This window comes from Arvicola amphibius, chromosome 7 (genome assembly GCF_903992535.2).
Source record: "Arvicola amphibius chromosome 7, mArvAmp1.2, whole genome shotgun sequence".
Taxonomy (NCBI): Eukaryota; Metazoa; Chordata; class Mammalia; order Rodentia; family Cricetidae; genus Arvicola; species Arvicola amphibius.
The window spans coordinates 107,416,892-107,444,169 of NC_052053.1; the positions used below are offsets into that span (position 1 = coordinate 107,416,892).

At 44.8% G+C, this 27,278-nt stretch overlaps 1 protein-coding gene across 4 annotated transcripts in view; it reads right to left on the reverse strand.

The window, feature by feature from the left end:
- Frmd6 (FERM domain containing 6) overlaps positions 1–27,278 on the reverse strand; it is a 72,581-nt gene that overhangs the window by 27,285 nt on the left and 18,018 nt on the right. For all 4 annotated transcript variants that reach the window (XM_038337902.1, XM_038337903.1, XM_038337900.1 and 1 more), the window contains exons 2-3: positions 10,720–10,973; positions 3,416–3,506 (exon numbers count right to left, since the gene is read on the reverse strand). In XM_038337902.1, the coding sequence (XP_038193830.1) occupies positions 3,416–3,506; positions 10,720–10,818 (190 nt within the window). In that variant the 5' untranslated portion in view covers positions 10,819–10,973. The remainder of the gene's footprint in view (positions 1–3,415; positions 3,507–10,719; positions 10,974–27,278) is intronic.

A 27,278-nucleotide genomic window follows, 5' to 3' on the forward strand; every position in this document is an offset into this window, starting at 1 on the left:
TGGTTTCCTCTCTCCCATTCCCTTCCACATCCTTCCCACCTCCCCTCTCAGCCAACTCCATGCCTTCTCTCTTTAGAAAACAAACAGGCAAATAAAGCAAACCAAAACAAAGAAAAAAACACAAGAAACACAGACACAAAACCCATAAAAATATAAAATCAGAAACTGTAAGATACAAACAAAAGACAAGTTAAGATTTAAAAAAAAAAAAAGGCCCAAACAAAGCACTAGGAGGCAAAATGTCTACAAAAATACCATTGAGTCCATTTTGTGCACTGGGTTTCTCTTGTGCTGGCCATCTGCTGCCAGGAATGGGGCCTGCCCTTGAGTGTGGTTTGTATCCCCAGTGAGACTCCACAGGACAAACTAATTTCTCTTCTGTGAGTGGTTGTTAATTAGAGATGGCTTCTTGGTTAGGCATGGGAACCACTTCCCCCTCTTGGGGCTGAGACTCCATTTGGCTTAGATTTATTTGCACAAGCCCTGTGTATGCTGCCATATTCTCTGAGTTCATGAGCATGTGCATATTTTAAAATTACCTTTATGTGTCTATCACTTGCCAATGTGACCAGCTCTGTCTGGCTTAAGAACTCTGGGTATCTGAACACAGGGAAACTGGTATCCAATGAGAGCAGATCGGTGTCCCCTCCCTATTACCTGCTCTAGTATCTGTGCCTCTGCAGCATCCTTTATGGAACAATCCTAAATGTCTGAGCAAATGACCCAGGTTTCACACTGTCCAAGGGAAAGAAGAAGGGGTAGGAAGAATCTCACGGAACTAGATTATAATAAGGGTTAATATGAGCTCATGAATACCAAGGAACGCATGTGGAGAAATTTTTGCCAAAAGCTAACATTACCATTAAGGCATAAATAACTATTGTGTGTCTCATATACTGTATACTGAGATGGGCTCTTTATCATTTATCTGATATTCCCACCCAAATCATGCATAACCTGAATTAATTATGAAGAAACATGAACCAAATTCAAATTAAAAGACATTACACAAAGTAACTTGTCTCTTCTCTTAAAAGAAAAAGCAAAGCTGACAAGGAGGGGCGATGGAACAGCTGAAGAGCAGACCTGAGCCAGGCTATCATCGTCCCTGATAGTCCATTGTCCCTGGACTATGATGGCTATTTCCAGGCTCCTCGGCATCAGCGTGCCTACTTCCTGACAATGAAGTTCCCAGCACGGTTAAGTAAGAGATGTTGGAAAGATGGGAAACAGGTAGATCACAGATGGAGAAGACATGTGCTCTGGCGTTAACACCTGAGGACATCTCTATCGTCTTCTTACATTGCTGGAAGTTCGAAATTATTTTAAAATGAAAGTTGCAGAACTGGGATGACATTAGGATTCCTCATGCTCAGATGGCTTTCGAGAAGAGTGTTAGAATGGCTGGATTTGAAAATGCCAATGTCTGAATTACATTCTTTCCAACCATTCAGCTGACAAGGAGAATTTCAGCTGAGAATCTATAATGGTGCGAGTGGCTTGGGGCAGTGACGTCATCCTGCACACGGCAACCACAGGCCATACATCCGTGCAAAGCCATGGGATACAAACACCCAGAGTGAAACTGGGGGCAGATGAGGTGGGTTCACTGGTCACCACACCAGGGTTGGGGCTGACAGTGGGGAAGCTGTGCCTGCTGTGCCTGCATGTGCCTGGCTTTCTGGAACTCTCTAGACTTCCTGCTCAACTGGGCTGGGAATCCAAAACCACACCAATCAAACAAAACCTGTGAGACAAATTCTCAAGCACACTTCCAATTTCTATCTGATGTGAAACAACTTGACAATGAGGAAGCCTGTCTGCAGGTTCGCTGCTAGCCAGCGGTAGAGCCAGAATCCGAGCTGGGTCACCCGGCTGCTGTTCCGACGCTTTCACCACACTGCAAACTCTCTTCTACAGAGCATCTCAAATGCTCCCCTTGGAAACAGAAGGAAGCTAGGAACTGGTTTTCTTGGACCAACTTGTAGAACCACAGAGGTCAAGTCTGGCCACAGGTGCAAAAGGAAGAATTAGCCTTGAGCAGACCACAGGAAGAGCCGCTTGGAGTCTGCAAGGCATCTTACTGCTTCTAGACCAGCGGTTCTCAACCCACAGGCTGCGACCCCTTTGGGGGGGGGGGTCTAACATGGGGGGGCTGCCAAGACCATCAGAAAACACAGATACTTAACATTAAAATTCATATCAATAGCAAAATGACAGTTATGAAATAGCAACCAAGTAATTTTATGATTGGAGTCACCAAACATGAGGGACTGTATTAAAGGGTCACAGTACTAGGAAGGTTGAGAAGCGCTGTTTAGACCCTTCCTAGAAAGATGACGGAGGTCTGCACAGACAGTGATGGATGGAGCTTAGCCTTCCTGTTTTCATTGCATTGACCACTACAGAAGCAAAGCAGGGAGTCAATGGCTTTTGCAGGGCCCTCTGTAGTCTCCATTCCATGTTCCTAGACAGCTGAGCACAGTTCCCATTCAGAGGAAGGGAGCTGGCTTTATCTGTTGACCACAATACGTTCTCGAACTCGGCAGATGTGAATATTCACAGCACAGACCAGATTCTCAAGCTATCATAATCCTTTAGATTTAAACTGATTCAAGTAAAATATTATCCACATAAACATAGAAAGCATAATTAAATACAAGTAAATCTCCTTGAAAAAGATGAGCAGAGATGCTAAAAGACTCTGGAATTTAGAAAACGAACGCAGAGGAATTTCCAAATACAAACTGACACGGGACAGCTTTTATCAAACGGATGCAGGCGGTCCCAAGAGCCTAGAGCTAAGTAAGGCACATGAGACGGCAATGCGTTTATGAAATCAAATTTCTCATGTAATGGAGGAAGAAAATGACTGTGTTTCAAAGTCACACAGCCTGACCAGAAAAAGAGAAGAGCACAAAGAAAACCAGAAAATAAAATTCAATGAATCATCTGTTACACTGCTAACCAGGAATCTAAACAGAAGAAAGGCAGCCTTACTGAGCTCAAAATTTTTGTAATTTTACAAGCCATTATCACTTATAGTTATTATAGATTGTAATGATAACTGACAAAAACATCTACTTTCCTTCTAGCTACAGCTGGTCTGTGTACAAGAAAACTAAACAAAAATCAAACTTGGTTCACTAAAACAAAACAAAATAAGGAACAGATATATAAGCATCTAAGATTCTTAAAAATGAATCGTTATTAAGTTCAAAATGTAATAAATATAATAAAAATCCTGAATCATGTAAAAGGTACATCATGCTGATATTGGAAAATAAATACCAGACTAAGAATGAAGATTAGTTGATGGGTATCTGACAATCAGTTTACACAGCATGATGGCTTTAGGCTTTAAAATGTTATTTCCTTGGGGACGCTTGGCTGAACAGAATGAATTGAGACTTACTTTGTATAACACTGAGACCAAAGAGGTGACAATCCTTTAACCTGAGCAGGTCACACACCTGGACCAGCAACTCGTGACAGAGAATTTTAACCTGTAGGAGGGAAGAGAAAAGACACTTGAGACAATCAGCCGCTTTCCAACAGGACCTGCTCACACCAGCACCGCTGGCTTATCACTGCCGCCTGTGGCTGTGTGTCAGCCGTTGTCACAGATCACTTTTTACAGCGCTAACAGAGCAACCAGCACAATCTTTCACAGGACTCATAAACCTTAGGACACACGGATCAAGTTCTCAGATCTGTAGGGAAAATGGGACCTTCAGAGGGTCCCTTAGAAGAGCTCGCTCCACTACAGGCATTTATTTGGCAAGTATATTCTCTCTCTCTCTCAACATATTTTCTTACTTTCATGGATATGCTTTTACATAGTATTCAATGTTTTGGTATATGTATACCCTACAGAATGGATTATCCCAATACATTGCTTCACATACCTATTTTTTTTTTTTTGGTGTGTATTTAAGATCTACTCTCAGTCAGCGCAAGACTACTTACAATTGTCATTCTACATAGGTTTCCTGAACTAATTCATCCTGCAGCTGAAACGCTGGATCCTTTGACCAACACCTCCCCGCCTTGACTACTTCCGGCCCTGGTACCTACAGTAACTGCCTTACACTCTGTGTCTATGAGATAGCCTTTTCTGGATTCCACACAAATGAGACCATGCAGTCTGTGCCTGGCTTATGACATTTAGTATAATATTCTCCGGAATTAGCCATATTGTTGTAAACGACAAGCTCTCCCTCCTGGTGTGGCTTATTACTTCAGCCTGTGTGGATGGACTGCACTTGGTCTCTTCAGTCATCAGTGGGCACAGCTGACTGCCCTGCACAAGGCTAGGGACTGTCAGAGTGCAGGTGCATTTCCACCACGGTGACCTCATTTCCTCTGGATACCCAGGAATGGACCTCCGAGATCACAGACTCATGCTATATTTAACGTTTCGAGGAACCACATGCTAGTTGCCACAAGGGTCACGCTGCTTTACATTCTGATCACAGATGACACAGGCTCCTCTTCCCCACGTCCTCGGGACTCTGTCTGGTGGCAGTCATTTTAACAGCTGCAAGTTTCAATTTGTTTTCTTGATGCCGAGGCAGAGTTCCTTGGTGGACACCCATCAGCCATTTGTCTATCTTCCCACGAGAAACGTTACCGCGGGGCATCTTTGTTCAAGGAAGTTTTCTTCTTAAAGGTCTATGCAAAGTATTCACCTACTGCACAATGACAGCCTGCCAGATTTTATTTATTTTAATCAATCACTTTTATTACTTATTTTCCCTTTCTGAGTCTTAGCATAACTCAATCACACTACCATTCTGAGGATGAGCTATTACTAATTGAGAAGGCATCACTTGGGTGTGTGTGTGTCTGTATCCATGTATTTGTATTTGTGAAGTGTGTGTGTGTGTGTGGGGGGGGGCAACCTTGGGTGTCAGTCCTCGCCTTTCACCTTGTCTGAGGGTCTCTTTGCTAGTGGTCCTCTCTCTGTGTCTACTTCTCCACCTCCCATCTCCCTGCTTGAGCTGCTGAGTCAGGCTTTTCACTGGGTTCTGGGGACTCAAATCCAGGTCCTCGAGTTTGCGCAGCAAGCGCTTTTAACCCGGTGAGTCAGATCCCCAGCCCCCAGACACAGATTTGATGCTTTCAGCGCCGTGAGTGTCCAGAGTCAGGCTCACTGCACCCAGAGTCACCCAAGAGACGACCCAGCTCCATCTCTTCACCTCACAGAAGTAAAAAACGAAACTGTTCAGTCATGTAAGCGACTAGTGACAAAGGCAGGCCCTCACAACTTACATGTGTCAAAGGCTGCATACGGGTTGAAACGTGCAACACAACCTTGGTGATTCTGATCTACGTACGGTCATGATGACACCAATCATGTTTTTATACAGGACTAAAATTAAGAAAATGAAAATATGCAAAGTCCCACTGGAAAGGGCAGAAGACACTGAAGGCCACAGGGACCTGTTGGCTTCTCCAAGCCCCAGGGACTGAAGAAAGCTGTGGTGGCTTTAGGGACTTTTTGCCACTGTGACAAAATAGTTGACAAGCAGCTGAGGAGGAAAGGCGCATCCTGGGCAACCGAGGAAAGACGCACTGCGTTCTGGCTTACAAGGAGCTCCATTCCATTGCTGTGGGAGGGTGGGGGTATGGTGTGGTGGGTCACACGGCACCCAGTCAGCAGAGAAGGGAATGCTGTTACTCGGTCTGGGATCCCAGGGCATGGGTGGTCACCCACATTTAGGAAGTATCTTCCTGTATCTGGGAACCTGACCCAGAGACTCCCTCACAGCCATGCTGTGAAGTTTCTAGATCCTGTCATGGTGACAATAAAGATGAGCTGTCACAGGTAGTGTCCCTTTATATGCAGGATTCGATTCCCAGCGAGCTCCAGGGCATCTCCACTGTGGTCCCCTAGAGACCGCCCCCTCAGTTACCCCCATGGACACTCTCGCGTATAAACGTGCTATCCAGCAATATTGTAAACACTTATTTTATATGCATAGATGCTTGCCTGAATGGGTCTGTGTACCCATGAGTAGAGTGCCCTCCGAGGCCTGATGAGCTCTCCCCTGGGCCTTCTGGAGGAGCAGCCGGTGCATCTAGCTTCAGAGCTGTCTCTCCAGTCCCAGCACCCGGTGCAAGTTCACCTCACCACCGAGAAGACCCTAGGACTTGTGTCCTAGAGAAGTTCGATTTATTTCCGACACTCACTGTAAACACTGAATTTGTATTTCATGCTGTAACTATACTGCCGCAAAGAAGCCTGAACAGACCGGCAGTGAGGAGGAAAAAGGGCCACACTGACAGCTAACTTACACCGAGCTCCATAAACTCGAGGCATACTTAAAATGTCACACTGTTCTGGGGCACTTTTAACCCTTAGCTTGGCTGTTTAAACTTTGGTTGGCTTGGCTGGATATGGAGCAGCCAGGGTGAAATGGGACAAAGAAGCAGCCAAATTCCAAATTCCAAACCCAACATTTGTAAAATAAAGTATGTGGTGACTCTTGACTAAATAAGGCCCTGCCTCTCTTCCAGGCATCCCATCTAGTTAATACTGTCCCGCTACTTAAATCAAGTATCTGGAGCCTTCTGCTAAAGCGCTCTAACAATCATCAAGTAAGTACAGTGTGCTTGTTTAAAAACTATAATTAAATAAGGATGTGGCTTGAAAGGGTTACCTGCTGTGAAAGCAATCTCCAGGCTTGGGTGTGTGCAGAGCAGAGTCTTTATAAAGCCACATGGCTGACTGTGAAGTTTGGTAATTCTTCTCGTCTTCAGGGGCAATGGGAACTTTAGAAGCACTACGCTCTTGACAGCGTGGGCTTTACCTAAAAATACCCTCCATATGGAACTTTGAAGCGGGAGGGGGTTTGATCCTCGCTGTGCCAATGGTGTGTTACCATGCAAGGATATTTGAACTATTCTCTGGAAAGAAAGAATTGTTCGCTTTGCCGCAGGAAGGGAGGCATAAGCCACTGGCTCTGTGATTTCTGCCACCCTAAAAACTTTCTGCCTCTTATATTCACCATAATTTTATTGTTTAAGTTTCTATGTTTTATATTCATTTGATGATTAAGATGATTTAAAATAGCCCCTGTTAATACAATTCATGGATATTCAAAATGATTAAAACATTAAATTGATTCCACATGCAGAAAGCCAATATGAAGTCACCTATACCTGAGAGGGGAAAAACTCTCACTGCTGGGGATGGGCACTGATAAACATTTTTTTTTAACTACAATTAATTTGTTACATCCAACTATGTAAACATCAAAATCACCCTTCTCAGCTGTGGGTAAAGGGGTTCTGGGTACTCTGACCTGTTCTTCTAGCAGTGGGCAAGGCTCCAGGGTACCCCATCCTTCCTGAGGTCCCAGGGCTTGCTGGAGGGGAGCCTCGGCATGGCAGACGACCTATGTTCCCTGGAGGAAGGAATCTTCTGGGCCTGCACCATGTCCAGACTTTCTATTCTACTCTCAGTGGCAGAGCGCCCTAAAGAAATGAACGAACAGCACAAGGGACCAGACGAGGGCAACGCCACTCCATAACGACAACTCACTCCATAACGATGACTCCGAGGACAGACGCTAACGTGCTCTATATACAGAGTGTCTTTAAATCCTTGCCATGTTCCCACATGAGGCATACAACAGCCAGCCCCTCTTCATGTATGAGGAAAACAAACCAAATCATGAACAACAGACTAAGAATCGTGCCAAAGACTGCAAAGAAAGCCAGGGAGTAGACGGTTCAGACAAGGTCCCTGGTGTCAACAGCCTCAGGAAGTGTGCAGCGCAGGAGAGTGGGGCTGGGCCACAGGCTCTTCTGTCTGCTTAGGACTTCAGCCATCTGGTCCCTGCTGAGGAATTTTGCTAAATCAAAATTCTTGTGTCCTGCCCTAGACCTACATCAGTGTCTCCATGGGTGAAGCTCAAAGAGCTGAGCATTCATTCACCAAGCCCCTCCCCCAACAATCCTAGTGGACAGTCAAGTTTTAAAGCCACCGATCTCCACAGCAGGAGGTACGTGGGAAAACTGACCCCCGGCACCGCCTGAAGGCAGCTTTTGCTTAATTCTATTAGACAGCAATTAGAGGAAAGGAAAATATGGAGGGTGACAGTAGGAAGAGGCACTTTAAAAATGCCAGGTACGATCCGTAAGACACGCCGTGAGTCCGCCTGCAGTCTTTCAGTCCGTTCTCCAAAGGTATTTCCCTCCGTGGAGACTCCAGTGTCACCTCATGTTCCTCACCATGACAGATCTGGTACGCCTTTCCCCATCCTGTACGCGCCACACGCACAGCAGCACGGATACGCCCTTTACCGGGCAAAATGACAGCAAAGAGGCAGAAGGAGTTTCCTCAGTGCTTATGCTGTATGTCCTGGATTGCGTGTGCTTAAAAAATCCAAAGGACACATTGAGCGTGTGTGTGTGTGTGTGTGTGTGTGTGTGTGTGTGTGTGTGAACGAGACATCACACAGCAGATCTACAGTAGAGTTTTACTTTTCATTTCCATTTATGTTGCTGATACCCACATTGATACGTTTTCAATTTTCATCAGATTTTAGAAATCAAGTGCTGCGAAGGTAACAGTCTAGCACTCTGCACGACCAAAATCAATTTCAAGTTCCCTAATCAGGAAGGTAGCCCTTCACTAGATATTGCCCAGAAGACAGTAAAACCCGCCTGGGAGGCAGGTTTGATGCTCCAAAATGCATACGAGCAGAAACCAGGTGGCAAGGGTAAATCAGGAAACTGTTGGCTGCTTGAGGAAAACCAAGATGTCTATGGTTACAAGCAGAACCTTGCTGCAATCTAAGCTTTTAATGAGGTTATTTCAATGTCGTATCTGCTCTGCATAACTATCCCATTACATAGAAATTATTATTAAAACTACATAGCATACCAGTAGGAAACTAATTCAAGGGGTGACAGTTAAAACAAGTTTTCCTTAGTTCCATCAGAATGCAGTTAAGGGAAAGAAACAATATGAAAATTGATATGTCTGGGCATGGCGGCCCACGCCTTTAGCTCCAGCACTTGGAATGCAGAGGTTGGCAGATCTCTGTGGGATCGAGGCTAGCCTGGTCTACATAGCTTTTTCCAGGCCACCCTGGCCTACTTTGTGAAGCCCTGTCTCAAAAACAAAAACAAACAGAGAAACAAACAGGTTGATAGGTACAAAATCGATTGCCATGAATCCGCCTGGCAGTTCCTGCCCAGGGCGCTCGCTGTCTCGCCGTGGTGGTCTGCGATTCACACATCTACTCTGACAAGTATGCGCCTGTGTTTGTGGGGCTATCCCGAAATGCTCACAGCAGCTTCCTTCATAGTAGTCTGGAACGTCAAATGACACGCCATCCGTCAGCTGCAGTGAGTGAGCAGCTAAATGGGGCACGGCCACACTGATGAAAACAAACACTGTTGTGTCAATTTCACGGGCCAGATGCTGAGAAGAACGCATCACATCACTCCTGTGGCAGGAGCAGAGGACAACGGATTACTGTCACGAAGCGTCACCAAGGGTCTTTCTCCTCAGAAAGTAAATTAGTATCTTACGTTGGGCAATGGTTACATGGGTGTAACAGTATATGCACTGGGCTGCACATTTAAAAGAGTTTTATGCTTTGTAATGTGTAAATTGTAATTTAACTGTTAAAAGTTAAAAGGAAAAAAAACTAAAAATAGTGTCCCAGTCCTCAATGTCCTGGTTAACTAAGTGTCTGAATCTGATTTAAGGCAGCATCTCAGCTTACCCACGGTCCTTCAGCTCATCTCGGATACTGCTTAGGCTGACGGATCAAACCAGTCAAGACACAGATGAGAAACTCAGCAACGGCTACCATTTTATGACATGGGCGACAACTCTGAGCATTTAAAACACAAACAGGGGCTGTACAGGTGGCTCAGGAGATTAAGAGCACCGGCTGCTCTTCCAGAGGGCCTGGGTTCAATTCCCAGCACCCACAGGGCAGCTCACAACTGTCTACAATTCCAGTTCCAGGAGACCTGACACCATGGCAAAACACCAATGCATATAAAATAAATAAATTTAAAAAACCCACAAATGGACAGACTTAAACAGAAAGTTTATTCAGAAAGCCAAGCAATTTTAGAGGCAAAAACCACGGCTCAAAAATGTTCAGCTTTGGGCTTCCTTACTCCATCTATAGTCTCTGGCCCCCGACTCATTGCATTAATTCTTAGCTAAGAAAGAGACTCCCACACAGTAGGAATAGCAAAAGGAATCTTTCCTAGTACAGAAACTAGGAGCAGAGGAAGCCAAAGAAGAAGCTGAGTCTGATGGTGGGATCTGAGGGGGTCCTGTCGCTCAGCAATATTAGGAGCATTCCCTAGAGCTGAGTGGAAAGGGGAAGGTATTCCAAAGGATCCCAGATGTATCCACGGCTGAACACACAGAAAGATAAAGAAATAGAGAAATTCAATAAGTTAATTCAACTGAAAAATTATTCAATAGAGTTTAAAAACAGAAACTTTTTTTTTTTAAAGTATAGTACCCAAACTCCTAATTTTACCCCACTAAGAATGCTGAAGGGAGCTGTGCTGAATGGAGCCAGAATGCTGCTTCCAGCTGTGTGGATGTCTATGAGGAAGCCTGCCACATTATCTCCGGTTCACTCTCCGATGACTTTGCCCTGAACAACCTGACATGGGTGTGGTCTGGCAGGGGAACGGCGCATTGGAACGCTCCTAGAGGAGACTACTCACGTTTATGATGATGTTCAGGGACTCATCATTGGGAAGGAAGATGCACACGCTACGCCGGTCCTGCATGACTCTGTTGTTATGGAAGGTCAGTTTGTTCATTGTGTTGTGGGCTCTCCAGTGGGCAGGCTGGGCGCACCGAGTGCTCAGCAGTTGCTCCAAAGCCAACTTCTCCTCATCCTCATATGGCCAACAGGAGACGCATTGTGGTGCCCCACTATGTAGGTTTCATAGCTGGAGAGAGTCCACGGGGAGGCCTGTGAAGAAAGGGGACAGTCTGGTCAGCGGAGAGGCAGGCCAGTCGCACACAACTATTCCTCAGGCACAGGGAGAAGACTGCTGTACCTGGGACACGGGAAGGCACAGACACACTCTGCCCCTTAACACCCATTTCCACACTCCATTCTTAGACATCCGTTAATAGACACAGTGAGAGCCTGGACATTCACAGACGGCCAAGCACCACAGACTCAAGGCGATGGATCCCGACTGAGTTCCCAGTCTCTCAGGGGAGATGATGGGGTTCTGGAGTGAATGCAAGGATGGCATCAACAGAAGCCTCTCTTCCGGGATATGTAACACAGATGGGTCCCTGGCCTCTACCACATTCCTGATTCATCGCTCATGACCTTCATTTCACCAGCTGGCTCTCCGAAGGGAGTCCTGGCTGCTGACCACCCACGGGGTCCACGGGAGCAGCAGTAGCCGCTGAAACTGATTTCTCCATGCACCCTCCAGGATTATTAAGTTCTCCTTGTTTCTCATGTCCAGCTTTCCCCTGGTTCTCTAACTAGCTAATGAAAAATTGGTTCATTAGCTCATCAATCAAATAATATAGCAATACTAATGCTGTATGACCAAGCCAGGTATACATGTAAAAGAAACCTCTCGTGTTTTGTCAGTTTACTGAACGTTACCCAGTACTGTAAAAGCCTGCAGAGTGATTGTCAAGCACTGGGGTCTTTTTCCTGCTCTCGAGTTGGGCTTCGTATGTGGCTGCTAGTGGAACATTATTCAACCGCAGTGTGTTGAGACTAGCTGTCTCTGTGCCATGGGTATTTACATTACTCCTCGGCAGCTGTATTTGCAGGGTGCGGGAAAGCAAGCCCAGGAATGTGAAGCTGATTTCCGAGGCAGAATCCTGACCTCTCTGCTCCTTAAAGCTCATCTGTTCTCAGCAAGAGAGACGATATTCATAGATGCTAACATGAGCAAGTGTGATCTAGTGGTTTTTAAGAATGTAAGTAAAGCTGAGTGGTGGTGGCGCACGCCTTCAATCCCAGCACTCAGGAGGTAGAGGCAGGCGGATCTCTGTGAGTTTGAGGCCAGCTCTGGGCTACGGAGCGAGTTCCAGGACAGGCTCCAAAGCTACAGAGAAACCCTGTCTCAACCCCCACCCACCCCAAAAACCCCAAAACAAAAACCAAAACCTCCCAAACAAACAAACAAAAACCACATTAGTAAAATATAATCTTCAAGAGATTTATTCAAAACTAAAATTAGGTAGTTAATCTTGCATGTGGCACTTCTTTCTTAGGAAGGGGACCAACCACTTAGGCATTCTGTCTTCCTTAGAGGAAATGGTGATTGCTTCCCCTTGGTTTCCAGTACATCTGTAGAGGCCAGGGCTTCTTTAGAATATGGATGCTCAGTCCCTAAGCTCCAGGAACCACTCCCCAAATGCAGTCACTCATCTAAAAAGTATTCTTTTCTTTTAAAATTTATTGATTTTGTATACAGTGCTCTACCTGCATGCCAGAAAAGGGCACCAGATCTCATTACAGATGATTGTGAGCCACCATGTGGTTGCTGGGAACTGCACTCAGAACCTCTGGAAGAGCAGCCAGTGCTCTTAACCTCTGAGCCATCTCTCCAGCCCCAAGTGTTCTTTTCTTAACCAACGGTGCCCAAGCACCAGTTCGAAGGGCGATGCTGGCTACATGTGACCCACACATGGGCTTGGAGATAAATGCAGAGTCCAGGCCACAGAGACACTTCTACTCATGACAACTTCCTGTTGTGCTGCAATGTGGACTTCATACTCCACACCACTCTCGGGGCATGCCGGGAGAACATCCTAAGATCCGACCATACCAGAGAGCGACCCCTCATTGCTGCTGCTGAAAATGCTCTCAGCATTTTCAAAGGTATATATCCCTAAAGCACATGGGCACATGCTGGGAGTCTCAGACTAAAGCACAAGAATTTCAAGCTCAAGGCCATCCTGGTTTGCTGTACATTCCCATCCAGTTCTATACACAGCAAGAGCCTACTTCATGGAGCCAAACACTAGCCAGGTGTGGTGGTGCATACTTGTGATCCTGGCCTGCAGAAGCAGGAGATGAACAGCTGCGCATTGGGGCCAATCCAGCCTGGGCTACACAGGGAGACTCTGTCTCAAAAACACTGAAACTAAAACAATTCCTAAAATGGATCAAATCTGGAGACTGAGAGCCCCCCACTTATACCCTCTCTTAAAAATTCATAAAGTACTAAAGGCTCTGAGAAGGTGCATAGGCAAATTCCTTAAAGCTGACATCTCACACGCTCACTGAACACAGCGCACGCACTCGCATCTCCTCCCAGAGACTGCTATTAAGGTCCTGGAAAACAACAGCCTTAGGCACATCCTATCCATTGAGAAAGGCAGTTCTGGAGTGATTCTTTACACTACTAAATTCCACGGCAAACGGTCCCTCTATCAATTGGAATAGTCCAACATTTAGGCCTCTCTTTACTACATAAATTATAAGCTATGATTAAATATATCTTAAATTAAATATATCTTAAATCAAACCCTTAAGTGATATGAATCCCACTATAATTCCTCGTATTTAAATCTGCACTTCATATTGAGAAAGTCCTATGCATTTCCATTTTTAAATTAAATCAGGATATTTCTACTGACCTACTTTTTGGAATTTAAAAGTTAAATGAGGGGGGATCTTCTAAGGTTAAGGATGGTTCTAGCTTCATTAAAATACATTAAAATTCTCATTTGAGTGTGATTTGTATTTTGTGATTTGGACATAGTACAAAGTCTGGACAAAGATTTACTGACAGCCACAGAAGAAGGGGCACTGCTTCACTGCCGCCTTAACAGAAGGGTGACACACCCAAACCCCCTAAACAGAGAAGGGACTAAGCCTTCACTATGCCAAGACACCATCAAAGCTGATTTAAAAGTCCTACTAAAGGGCTGGAAAGATGGCTCAGCGGTTAAGAGCACTGACTGTTCTTCCAGAGGACCTGAGTTCAATTCCCAACAACCACATGGTGGCTCACAGCCATCTGTAATGAGATCTGGCGCCCTAGTCTGGCCTGCAGGCATACATGGAGGCAGAATGTTGTATACATAATAAATAAATAAAATCTTAATAAAAAGTCCTACTAAAAAGGCAAACACAAAGCAAACCAACCCCATCTCTAACATATACAAGCATAAAATTCAATCTAACCTGGACTGTCCTGGGAAACAGTAAGACAGAATTTGTGCCAACTTGGGCTGCAGAAATCAGGAAGAAATCACCGGCTATGTTGTTATGTTCTATGCTGGGCCCCACCTCAGTGCCAGGGAACATTTCTACCCCAGAGCAATGCCTTTTTGTCCCAGTAGTGACAAAAGATTGTGTTGACAGTAATCAGACCCCCAACCCTTAACCCAAAGAGACTTACTTAAAAATTATACATTATAGAATCTTTAGTTTTAAGTTTTTACCACATGATATGGTTTCAGTTGAGAAAGCGGCAAAAAGGATTCTCTTTTTGCATCTACCTCCTCAAAATGTAACCAGATGACCCCTGTCGGATCATGCAAGGCAAACATGATTAGGAAAGACCCCATCTGCGGCCAGCATGGTCACTCTATCACCCAATGAAAACAGAAGCTATTTTGGAAAGTGAACTGTGAGAACCCTGCCTTCAACTTGACTGTTTCCATGTACAGAGCTCAGGTCACATGCAGACTTAAGACTATGTGCTCACTGCTTGCTGAAAACAGAACACAGAAGTTACAGCCGTCCACAGTGTGGGTCACGGACACTGTCAAGAAGCCTGAATGCTGTTCTGATTCCCGAAAGCACACACACGGGTGGGCAGTGACGTGTCAGCTCAAGGGAAGCTGCAGTTGAGTGACAGCTTCAAGTACACAAATACAGCCTCTACTGTAAGCTATACGATGTGATGAAAAAAATCAGTCTAGAGCAGCGGTTCTCCACCCAAGGGTAGCAACCCATTTGGGGTTGAAGGACCCATTCACAGGGGTTGTATGTCAGATATTTACACCATGATTAATAACAGTAGCAGAATTACAGTTATGAAGTAGCATTGAAAATAATTTTATTGTTGGGGAGTCAGCAGAACGTGAGGTGAGGATACTGAGGGTCATGACTGTGAATGTCGTGTTAAATCAGCCAACAGGACCCCTTGCTGATGGGCTGATACTTGAGCAAACACCTGAACAGAGAGTGGTGGTGGCGCACGCCTTTAATCCCAGCACTCAGGAGGCGGAGGCAGGCGGATGCCTGTGAGTTAGAGGCCAGCCTGGTCTACGCAGCTAGTTTCATGATAGCCAGGGCTGCTACACAGAGAAACCCTGTCTCGAAAAACAAAGAACAACAAAACAAATGAGCAGGATGTCATGTCTTCACCCACCCACCTGTCTCAGGGAAGACCTTGCAGACAGAATAGAAAGTGCCCAGGCTCGCTCACAGCCTGACACAGGGGAGATAACAGGCCTGATGATTGCTACCCTTAGCTACGCACTTGCTGCATGCTGGGCACTGCTGCTAAGTACTTGTGGAGCAGGGAAGAAAACAGCCACCCCAGTGTCATGTACCCCATTAAGTAAGGAACAGGTTGTCTTTCTCCCTGGAACTTGGGTGGACTGTGTGATCGAGTCATGCTTGGAGGCTTTGCATCACTAAAAACCAACTTTTGCAGACACCTGTTTCTTTTTGTTTTTTCAAACAGCCAGGGTTGGGGGCTGGAGAAATGACTCAGGGTTAAGAACCCAATGGGCTGCTCTTTCAGAGGACCTGGGTTCAATTCCTAGCACCCACATGGCGGCTCACAATTATTTGTAGCTCCAATTCCAATTCCCATACCCTTACACATACATGCATGCAGGCAAAACACCAATGTACATAAAATAAAAATAAATTAAAAAAAAAAAGACAGGGTTTTTCTGTAATAGCCCTAGCTGTCCTGGAACTTGCTCTGTAGACCAGGCTGGCCTCGAACTCACTGAGATCTGCCTGCCTCTGCCTCCCAAGTGCTGGAATTAAAGGCATGTACCACCACAGCCCAGCCTGATAACTGTTCCTTGTATCAAAACATCATCTCTACATGAACACTGAGCTCAGCCACTTCCAATTCTGCCTTTTCTTGTCCTTTCTTTTCAGATCTGAGAGCCACCATATAACCTCAAGGCCAGACTCTAGGACCAACACTCATCAACTGCTGTCTGCAAATAACAGCATCCCTGACTAGTGAGGCTCCTCTCACTGGAGACTTCTCAGCCTTGGCACTTTTCATGGTTTGAATGTGCAATGGATGCTACCACTTGGCTCCTGGTGGCACTGTCTTGGGACATTACGGAACTCTGGAGATGTAAGGCATAGCTGGAGGGGTGGAGTACCTGGGAAAGAGCCTGTGGAAGCTGAGCCACCCGTGGTTGTTTCCCTGCTGCCCCACCCACCACATGGGACACTGTGCCTCCCGTATGCTCCTGTCACCAGAGCCTTGCTACCGACTTCCTCCTGAGGATGGTCTGCGCCTCAACAAACTTTCCCTCTTTCAAGGCGCTCCTTCCGGGCACACTGTCGCACTGAGACACTACCCCGGTCAGGACTGCTTTTATCTGGGGGCCAAGCAGTCTCTGTAGTGGGGTTCATCCTGAATCATGTCTGTTTAGCTATATCTTGCCTCTGTCCACTAACTGCCAGGGCCCCCCTCTCTATCAGCTGTGACAACCCAAAATGTTAATGGGCATTGCCAAAATTTACCCCGGGCAAAATTGTCCATGGTCAAGAACCAACATTCTCTAAGTTTCTGTTTAGAATTACTGTGGGCTACCTTTTTGTGTATCTGTGTTTTAACTGCTCAGCTATTTTTTTAAAGTAATAAGCTCTTAATAAATACATGCAATATTTATTTTTAACTGTGTGCATGCGTATGTGTATGTGTGCATGTGTATAAGCACACACGAGTGCAGGGCGCTCTAAGGCCAGAAGAGGGAGCTACAGGCAGTTGTGAGCATCTGATCTGGGTGTTGGGAATGAAACACAGATGCTCTGAAAGAGCTCTTCAGCCCTGGGCCATCCCAGTCAGTTCCAAATGCGTGTTTTTAAAATTAAATTAATTTAAAATTAAACATTTTAAGTTAAATTAAAAATTAGGGAAAAAAATCTGGCCTGAACTCTGAAGTCCTGCTTTTCTGGCTTCTTGAATGAGCATGGCCTGTAGTTGTGGGACAGCTTTGAAATTCGGCTTCATGACGGTGCACTATCAGGCCCTCACACAGACACTCCCATTACGGTGCACATACTCTGAGGAGCTCACTACTTTGAAGATGGGAAAATATGAAAAATGACCTGGAAATATGACATTTGACTTTTGTGACATGCCTGGATATTCTGTCTCACAAAGGATTTTAAGAAAGGGTCATTTACAGCCGGGCGGTGGTGGCGCACGCCTTTAATCCCAGCACTCGGGAGGCAGAGGCAGGCGGATCTCTGTGAGTTCGAGACCAGCCTGGTCTACAAGAGCTAGGTCCAGGACAGGCTCTAAAAAAGCTGCAGAGAAATCCTGTCTTGAAAAACCAAAAAAAAAAAAAAAAAAAAAAAGAAAGGGTCATTTACTTCTAAGAGATACTTGAGAACAATAAAATTTACTTTTGTCATTTAGCTAGGGGAATAAGTAAGCGGGATAGTTCCTGCTTATGGCCAGTTTCCATGTGCATGAGTGCTTACCTGCATGCACATATGTGCACCGCATGCATGCCTGGTGTTCATGGAGGCTAGAAGAGGCAACTGGGACCCTTGGAACTGGAATTAGAGAGGGTTGTAAACTGCCATGTAGGTGTTATGAACTGAACCTGGGTCTTCTAAAAGAGCAATAGGAGCTCTTAACTGCTGAACTATCTCTCCAGCCCCGCGGATAGGCTAGCTCTGAAGTGACTGTCGCTCCTGAGGAGAGAGTGCCTGGTGGCTATTAACCACACGCCACCAAATGCGCTGGGAAGAACACCCGCTTCCTGCTTGCTCATCTGCCCTTTCCATCTCTGCGCTATGAAGCCCTGGGGAAAGGGTGCGGGTGCATCTCACGGAGCTGGTCCCCAGGACTGACCTCATCAATCAGTCAAACCTACAATGCCCGCTGTGCGGCCATGTGCCTGTTTCCTATCTGAGACTAATTCTTCATTTGCAAAATTTGTAACATGGGCCTCCTAAAATCCTGGACAGATTAAATGGCATAGTGACTACAAACATTTGGTGTCAAGGCTTTTGGGCTAGGAAAGGCAGCTCGCCAGCCATTGTGAATTTCCAGGTGGGGAGAAGAAACAGTTACGACTCAGCCACGCGACAGTCACTCCACAGAGACTCTCCATTTCACACTTTCACAGCCAGCTAAACTAGAGTTTATTCTGGGAAAGGGGAAGGTATTGCTGGTTGCACACGGTAGTGACACTGTACTAGGCCACTGCCCCTCTGAAATTCTGGAAAAAGAGCAAGGCAGTGTGGGAGTGTGTGTTCAAATGTGTGCCGGCTGACCAAAGGATGCGCAGAGGTAGGTTGGTTCTTGACTTAAGGCCATCTGAAGGACGAGACAAGTGTTTCTTAGTGTGATACAATAAATAACACAATCTCCTACATTATGGTTGGCATGGCCAACCGCTCCAACCTATATGGCTTTAACTATAAAGATACTTACATCTTTGGTTTAACAACTCCATGTTTGGAGCAATAATCTGACCAGAGCACACTACATTTCTGAACAAATGCATCCATCAAGGGGAGGATGGGAGAAACGGGAAGTCGGCCCACAAGGTGCTTGCAAACTAAGAAAAGCATTGGAAGCCCTGCCAGTAAGAGCCATTTGCTGCACATCCCTTTGGATCACAGATACCCATATGTCCACAATCCCTGTACACCTTTAGAGTAACCACCGGAGAAACACAGGGACCCAAGCCAGCAAACAAACCAACGTTAGCCTGCACCTACCTGAGTACCACAGTAATTGGTAAAATATTACTAGTTTTATATTCTGTATTTGAGATTCTTGGGACCAGAGTGTTTCAGATTCTAGAGGGTTTCCCAGTTTGGGATACCTGCAGAGATTCACCAGTAAATATTTCTAATGTGAAACTCTGAAACTTTAAAACTTTGGGAGTATTATGTTTACGGAGTAGCACAGCATTCTGGTTTATGACTTCGTGTTAGAGATGACAAGTTAGAGCCTGGGTGTGCACTTGTCATCCCTCAAGCCACTGCTGAATTCTGGCCACCGGAGCTCATAATCTCTGTGTGGAGCCAAAGGTAGCACAGCAGAGCCAACAGGAAGTAATACTGTGATAGTCCAGTTGAATGCCAAGTGATGCTATAAAATGAGACACTCGTCAGAGGGACGTCCACCAACCAATCACCTGCTCTAGCTACCCTGATGGTTCTGAACGCTGCTGCTGCTATTCTGACTTCTGCTCCCACCATCACTATTTTCCGTGACAGTCGCACTCAGGAAGAAGGCTAAGTAAAGGACAGGACAGCTGTGGTACTTGGGGAAGTGACGTGACTTTTCCTGCCCTACAGACTAGCAGCACAGTCCTTCAAAGCCTGACTTCGCATGCCTGTTCTCTAGAGTGAGGGGGAACAGGCACCGTACTGTTAATCAATGATGGGAAGGGCTTTGTTCCTGGAGTCCATAAAGGAGTCAGGGTGACCTGCCATTCTTTCTAAAACCCTGATGGAAATGTCACATTTACCCTGGCCGTACACCAGAGAAAATAAGTGTCAGTTAATTAGCACTCCTGCCATCTGAATACTCAGCTGGACAATAGTTTCACAGGCCACAGCAACGAAATGAATAGATAATCTTTCCAAACCCGAAGACTAAGGGGAGGGGACAGATGACAGAGTGATCTTCGAGGTCTGAGGGATCTGACTGCCATATGTGAACACTGAAATAATCTTAGAAGGGAAAAGTAATACTCCTCTCCTCCAGGTCCACCCTTCTGATGACCATGGTTAGCTGCTGTTCTCACCTGGATTCTCTTGTATTGTTCCTGAACCACACACCCAGGTGCTTCTGTGTTAACAAATGCTGATCACAGATAACACATGCTCACATTCTTCAATGGCTCGGCACTTCTCTGGACACAACTGTCAAGGCTCACTTTGGGTTACTGCAAATCATTTCAGATTTTCTCTTGCTTTTGATCACGCCGTTCCCTCTGCCCAGGATATCCCCCCTCACATCCTGTCCCAGCCGTCAGCTTCTTCAAGAGAACAAACATGGTCCTTCCTGCTCCCTAGAAAACCTGCCTCCTAATCCCTGGGTGGTCAGCAGCTGCTGCTTCCACTCCGGTCAGGGGTTGTGGTCCTTCTCCAGGACAGGTCTTTGTTAGCCTGGAGTAGAGCTCTACTTCTACACGGGAACCCAGTGAGACTCGCTGAGTATTTTAGAGTTACTTGCCAAAAAAGCAAACAAACTCCTTAGTAATTAAGATTAACATTATGTTCCTTAAATATCCTTTGGAGCCAGTCATAGTAGCTCCTAACACTTAGTAGGCTGAGGCAGGAGGATTGCTGAGTGTTTCAGTCTATCCTGGGCTACGTAGTGAATGACAGGGCAGCCTGGTCACAGCCAGGCCCTGTCTCAAACACCAACCAGTAAGCAAGGAAGCAAGCAAACAAATGAATCCTTTCTTTCCCCAGTGGCATTAAGTACTGACCTCTGCTTTTTGAACATCTACAAGGGTTAGAGTCAAAATGGGCACATCTTTTCTTTTCCTCCAAATGGAATGGGCAAACGGCGTGATCAAATACTATCTCCCAGATAACTATCAACACAATATTTTTTTTAAGTCTAAATAACTTCTGGTAATGTCAACCTATATTAAAATAAACATAATGAAAAGTCATAGTCAGATTCCCTAAACTGCAAGTGCCAAAAAAAAAAAAAAAAAAAAAAATACCCAACTGAAACCTGAACAGCTGATTCCAACTCTTTGTTTGCCGTTTACTAGCTAACCAGCTACTCACCAGCTGTATACTCTGATGAGTCCTATCACCTTTCGGTATCGTCCGTGTGCTGGAGGGTCTTGTAAGGCATATGGTAAGTTCAATAGAAATCTTAACTATTGTTAAGTAACATGACTCATTAAATAATTCAAGGAGATTTATAAAGGTCAATGTCTTATGTGGGTCTGATGGAGAACACAATGTCATCTGGGACCTCGTTTCTTCCTGATGCCCTGAAATCGGTTCTATCTGAACCGGCATCTCTCAGAGGGGCTGCATCAACTAGAAGGTGGTAGGCAGCAAACAAGAACACTCGACTAATGCCGTGGGTCACAAGGCCCCATCAAAAGGCAGGAGCAAGTCCACCTCTACATCAGGAGGAAGAATCAGCGTCCCTGGAAGCAAACCTGAGTCCCGTGGTGAAGCTGGGATGGTGAGGTTAGACGGCAGGCAGCAGGGAAGACAAAAGCAATGCTAAAATTCATGAATTTTAAACCACAGAAATGTTATTTCCACAGCCATCTGCAGCCAAAAGTCGTATCATGTTTAGCAATGGGGCACAAAAATTCCTTTCAACCAAGATGAACTTCTAGCCTGACACTGCCAACGGAAAGTGCTGTTCTCAGGGAAAACACTAGAATCAGATGCGTCTGCTTCTAATTCCTACAATGAAATCTTTGATTTCTTCATTAACAGGACTTGCACTCAATTCCATCTGCCACAGGAATTATGGTTTTGTAGATGATGATCTTGTTGTAAAATTCTCATTATATAAATATATACACACACAACATATGTATGAGGATAAATAAATACATGTATGTACGTATGTATAGAATTTTAACGTCAACTTTTTGGATGTTTCTCCTGAAATACTTTTCTCCAAAGAAAACATAATTATAACGCCTTTAAGAAAGACTGAATGAAACACTTGAGAAGTTGCTAGCTTTGTTGAATACTGCATAGTCTCCATATCATTAAGGAACTCCTCATAACAACACACACACAAGTTGAAAACAGAGACATCCATAGCCAAGAGTAACATAATCAGCATTAAACACTACTCACAGGGAAAATGAATGAATACACAAATAAAAATCTCAAAAATGATGAATGAAAACAAATCAAGTTAATAGAAAGATATATGATTCTAGCTCTAGGATGAGCAAGTTCAAAAATAGGCAAAAATAAAGAACGATTCATTTAGGAAGACAGGACAGACGCACAAGGCAAGACTCCTAAGGGAAGCAAAGGGACAATTCAACTCAAAATTGTGTAAAAATTACATATAAACTCTTTATTCTATGTGCGGCTTTCCAATTTTAGAGAGCAAAACCAATCCATGGGTACTGATGATAAAAATAACCTCATACTAGCAATTGAGTTTTAAAATATATATATATATATACAAGGTCTGGAAATATACGCGATTCTGCCACCGGCCTGCCACACTTCACAAGGTGACCCACTGAGGACCGTATCAGCTTATCACACTTCAAGTTAATATAAAATATTTCACCTACCACATAATTGCTATCATGGCTTTGAAACTGAAAAACAGCCCCCAGGGCACTTAGTGCTGACTTAGGAGACAATTTAGCGACAACATGGGTGTTCACGTAGAGTTTCTAAGTATCCTAAATGGAAACATTGTATCAAGTACAATCAATGACACCTAAATGGAAACATTGTAATCAAGTACAATCAATGACACCTAAGTGGAAACATTGTCATCAAGTACAATCAATGACACCTAAATGGAAACATTGTCATCAAGTACAATCAATGACACCTGTACCTCTGCTCCACTAGCTGAACTAACGTGGGAACTTGACAGGTGAAAAACTGGCACCTGACCAAATGACCCTGTTGGTGTGGGCTGGGCTTTTCCTTGCAAGACTCACCCTCCCTAGTTTAAAACAATAATGGATATGAAATAATTTAAATCTCCTTGGAAGGTACAAAAGCTACAAGGTTCATAGAAAGCTAACATTTGGAAGCATTTAACAATGTCAAACACTCTCAAGTGCTAATAAAATGTCTTTTTTCCCCCTACGCGGGTAGCCACAGAATTACATGGCAAAAAACTATGACGTTAGAGAAAGACTCTGAGATGCCAGAAATTCAATATCCATATATATATTATGAGACTGATGTTATACTGTTACATAGACACACCCAAACATGTGGCAGTTCCACAAGGTATCATCATGTACATGCACACATACACACATGGCCTGTATACATGTAGTCTGGGAACAGACACTCTTTTCAGTAAAAGATCAAAAGCACAATCTACAGGCTTCAAAGGAGAATTTTCTAACAAAGCTTTATATTGCTATGAAGTCTTGTTTTACACCCCCTTGGGGATTTTGCTTTGAATACATGAGTTGGAGACAAAGATGTCATATATAGACAGAGCTGTGATTTATGGCTTAAAAGGCACTTAAGAGAACGATAAAAGTATTTGCTCTATGCATGACCTACTTTTTACAGCTTCACACAATGTTCGCTATAGCTGCTCGTACAGGGAGTCTCTATCAGACGCCTGGAAAAATGTCTGCTCTGGCCAGCTTTGGTCAACGGTCCCTAAAGTGTCATTAAATTCATGAGCCCGTCTGCTCTGAGGAGATCATGGTGGTTTGTGTACTGGTTGGAGTGGCTGTTGGGAGATGGCAGCAAGCCACAGCTATGGCCCTTACCCAGGGAAATCTTCACCCTGAAGCCGTCTCTCTTAACCAATAGCCAATATTTAATTACTCCAGGTTACTCATGTCTGGAAGTAACTACCATAAACATGCCAAGTGCACCAGCTGGAATGTCATTTTTGAAGGGTGCTTACCTGTGGGGTAGCGTCCTGTTTTCCCCTACGCCAATTCACAAGTCTTATTCTTTAGCTCTTTTCACTGAGATTTTTGAAATCAGATAAAAATCAAGGCCAACTCAATGACTATCCACTTCTCTAGGGGATGGAAAGGAAGCCAAGGCCTGACCCTCTGTGCCTTCAGGTATGCGAGGCAGCGAGCCACGAGCAGCCTAGACAAGCCCAGAGGGCAGACCCCCTGCTTGCTCCCCGGATCTCTGGTTGTGAGATGCGCATCTCCGCATCTCCCTGACAGGGCACATTCCTTCTTACAGAGATCACCGGATGCTGGGAGAGACTTGCAGTCTGGCTTTCCGAGGGTGTGGAGGAAGGAAATCAGAATCACACCTTACCTACACTAACAGGCTTAATCTTCCGTGAAACAAATGGAACCATCCCTCACCCTTAAAGGTTACAGTTTTAAAAAGTCCCAGGCTAAACAGAACCAGAAACTACCCCACCTCTGCTCAGGACTTTTTTTTCATAAGGCTGTGATCACACGGGAAAGGCAACTATTGAGTTGAGCCAGGGACTTTCTGCCCGGGGAAACTGGATGTGCAGCTCATCCATGGCCAGCTGTCACTCACGGCAGGACCAATGCCCGGCACCAGGGGTGCAGGGCACACTATCAATTCCCTCGATTCTCACCAGGACAAGTCTGTCTATTGCTATGGCCTCAGAATCATTTCATCTGTGAGCCAGAAGCAACACATTCCAAAGTTTTATTTAAAAGTACTCCTCTTGCCAGCACGCCTTTAATCCCAGCACTTGAGAGGCAAAGGCAGGCAGATCTCTGTGAGCTTGAAGCCAGCCTGGTCTGTATAATGAGTTCCAGGAAGGCGGATCTACATAGTGAGACCCTGTCTTGAAATAAATTAAAAATAAAAAAAGTACTCTTAGTCAGGTGGTGGTGGCGCACACCTTTAATGTCAGCATCGGGAGGCAGAAGCAGGCGGGTCTCTGTGAGTTTGAGGCCAGCCTGGTCTACAAATCGAATTCCAGGACAGAATCCAGAGCTACACAGAGAAACTTTGTCAAAAAAAAAAAAAAAAAAAACACCCAAAAACAAAACAAACAAAAACCCCAATAAGACAAAAAACAAAACAAAACAAAAACCCCAATAAAACAAAAAACAAAACAAAAACCCCCAAGCTGAAACCTACTCTTGATACAGTGAGATGGCTCAGTGGTTTATAAAAGGAAACTTATGCATAAAACCTGATGGCCCGAGTTCAATTCCAGTATCCCACAGTGGAAGGACAGAACCCACTCCTGAAACACACCCCTACTCTGACCACCATACAAGTACCATGGTCACACACACGCGCGCGCACATACACACACATATACACATACATACACACAGAGAGAGCACAAATACAATTTCTCATTAATTAAAACTACTTGTGTGTCTAGACTGAGGATGCGGCTATGAGGCAGAACTCCTGGTTAGGGTTAATTTGGGCCCTGGGTTCAAACTCCAGAACCCTGGGGTGGGGAGGGAATGAGTTAAGAAAGCATGTTACCCCTAATGCTGAGCTTCCTAGTATGGAGAGTTGGGTGAGAATTCTTTCTCCCACATACGATCTGCAAAACGCTACCTGCTGTCGATACAGGTCACCATATTCAGATGATCCTAAAACCTCCCCTGGCAAGTCTTTCTTTCAAAAGCCGTCTTCCCAGTGAACACAAACTACTCAGAGTTTGGGAACGATTTCCTCTGAGTTTCCCAAGCACCTGCCCTCCGGGTTATCAACACGAGTGATGAGGCCGTCAGCGGCAGAGACCTTCATTTCGGTTTCACCTTGGCAACTGTGCAATACACTCTGGATGTGCCACAGACAAATTTCCATTAGCAGGTGAATGTTCGCTGGAGCCATGCTTCGAAATAAGCATCAGCATAAAAATTAGGCATGAGATACTGAGTGTTTTGCTGTCCATATTTTCTCAAGTATTTCTTCTGGTTTAAGGAGTTTTAAAGATTAAAAACAAAACAACACCACATCTAGGAATTTCTAGCGCTTGCCGAGTTCTGACTGGCTGAGACGAGAAGACTGAGACCAGGGCTGGAACAGCAGAGGCAGCTGGGGCCAGGGCAGCACAGAGCATCAAAGAGGATATGCCGAGGTACAAAGCAAGGGCTAAGCATCTACGGGGGTGGGGGGACATCCTGGAAACCACCAGCCTGGTATCCGTATGGAAAAAGTCCCACAAAGTCAGATACAGACTCCTCAGAGAGCAATAGGCCAAATGATCCCCAGAGTTCACAGGGTCTGGCAATGGCTCTAGGCCCCATTAGCCAGAGAGAACAACCCTCTTAGCATGCATGGTAACAGACGGCTTATTCCGAAGGTCCTCCTCATAGCAAGTATCTAAAATAGCTGTCATTTGAAGGCAACTCTCAAAATACCTTATAAGCTTCAAATCTTCCGAGGGCCAAACGTGAGCCCACGTGCTAGAATAAAGCCCAAACTCAAAATTCGGCAACAGGTACAGATGTGTGAACCGCTTAAGTTGACAGATACAACAACGTAGCTGAAAAACGTTCAGATTTTTCAGAAGACACAACCGACCAAAGCTCAGTGGAGAAATAGGCTATCTGTATGTACCACTGTCTGTCACACAGATCCATGTTCTAGGAAAATTAGACAAAGAAAATGCCAAGTGCAGATGCTGTCCCTCCAACTACTATCCATGTTTAAAGAAAAAACAACCCAATTCTTTACAAATTTTCTAGGAAATTAAAGAGAAGTATTTCCCCATTTTTTTAAGAGGCCAGCATTTCCAAAACCTGTTCATTAGAGAAAAACAAACAAAATGACCAACATTTCTCACAGATGCACTTAATAAAAACCTTTACTAAAACTTGGTGTACTGGGGCTGGAGAGATGGCTCAGCAGTTAAGAGCATTGCCTGCTCTTCCAAAGGTCCTGAATTCAATTCCCAGCAACCACATGGTGGCTCACAGCCATCTGTAATGAGGTCTGGTGCCCTCTTCTGGCTAACTGCATACATATAAATAAATAATAAACAAACAAACAAACAAATAAATATTTAAAAAAAACTTGGTGTACTGAATCCAGCAAAATATAAAAAACAAATATGAAGCTGAACATGATGGCACACGCCTTTAATCCCAGCACTCGGGATTAAAGAGGCAGGCAGATCTCCAAGTTTGAGATCTACAGAGTGAGCTCCAGGACAGTTAGGACTATTCAGAGAAACCCTGTTCCCAAAAATCCAAATCTAAAAACCCAAAACTAAAAACTCCAAGAACCCAAGAGGAAATACAGTAGGTCTAAGTCTATAGCATAGATAATAGCATTATGCCAAAGTTAAGGTCCTGTCTGGAAAGCATTTACAGTTATGAGATTCTCTTTTCTCCCAGTGGAGGGATTATCAAAAAATAGTACGGTGGAACTACTATTTTTTTGGGTCTCAAATTATTTCAAAATAAAGTT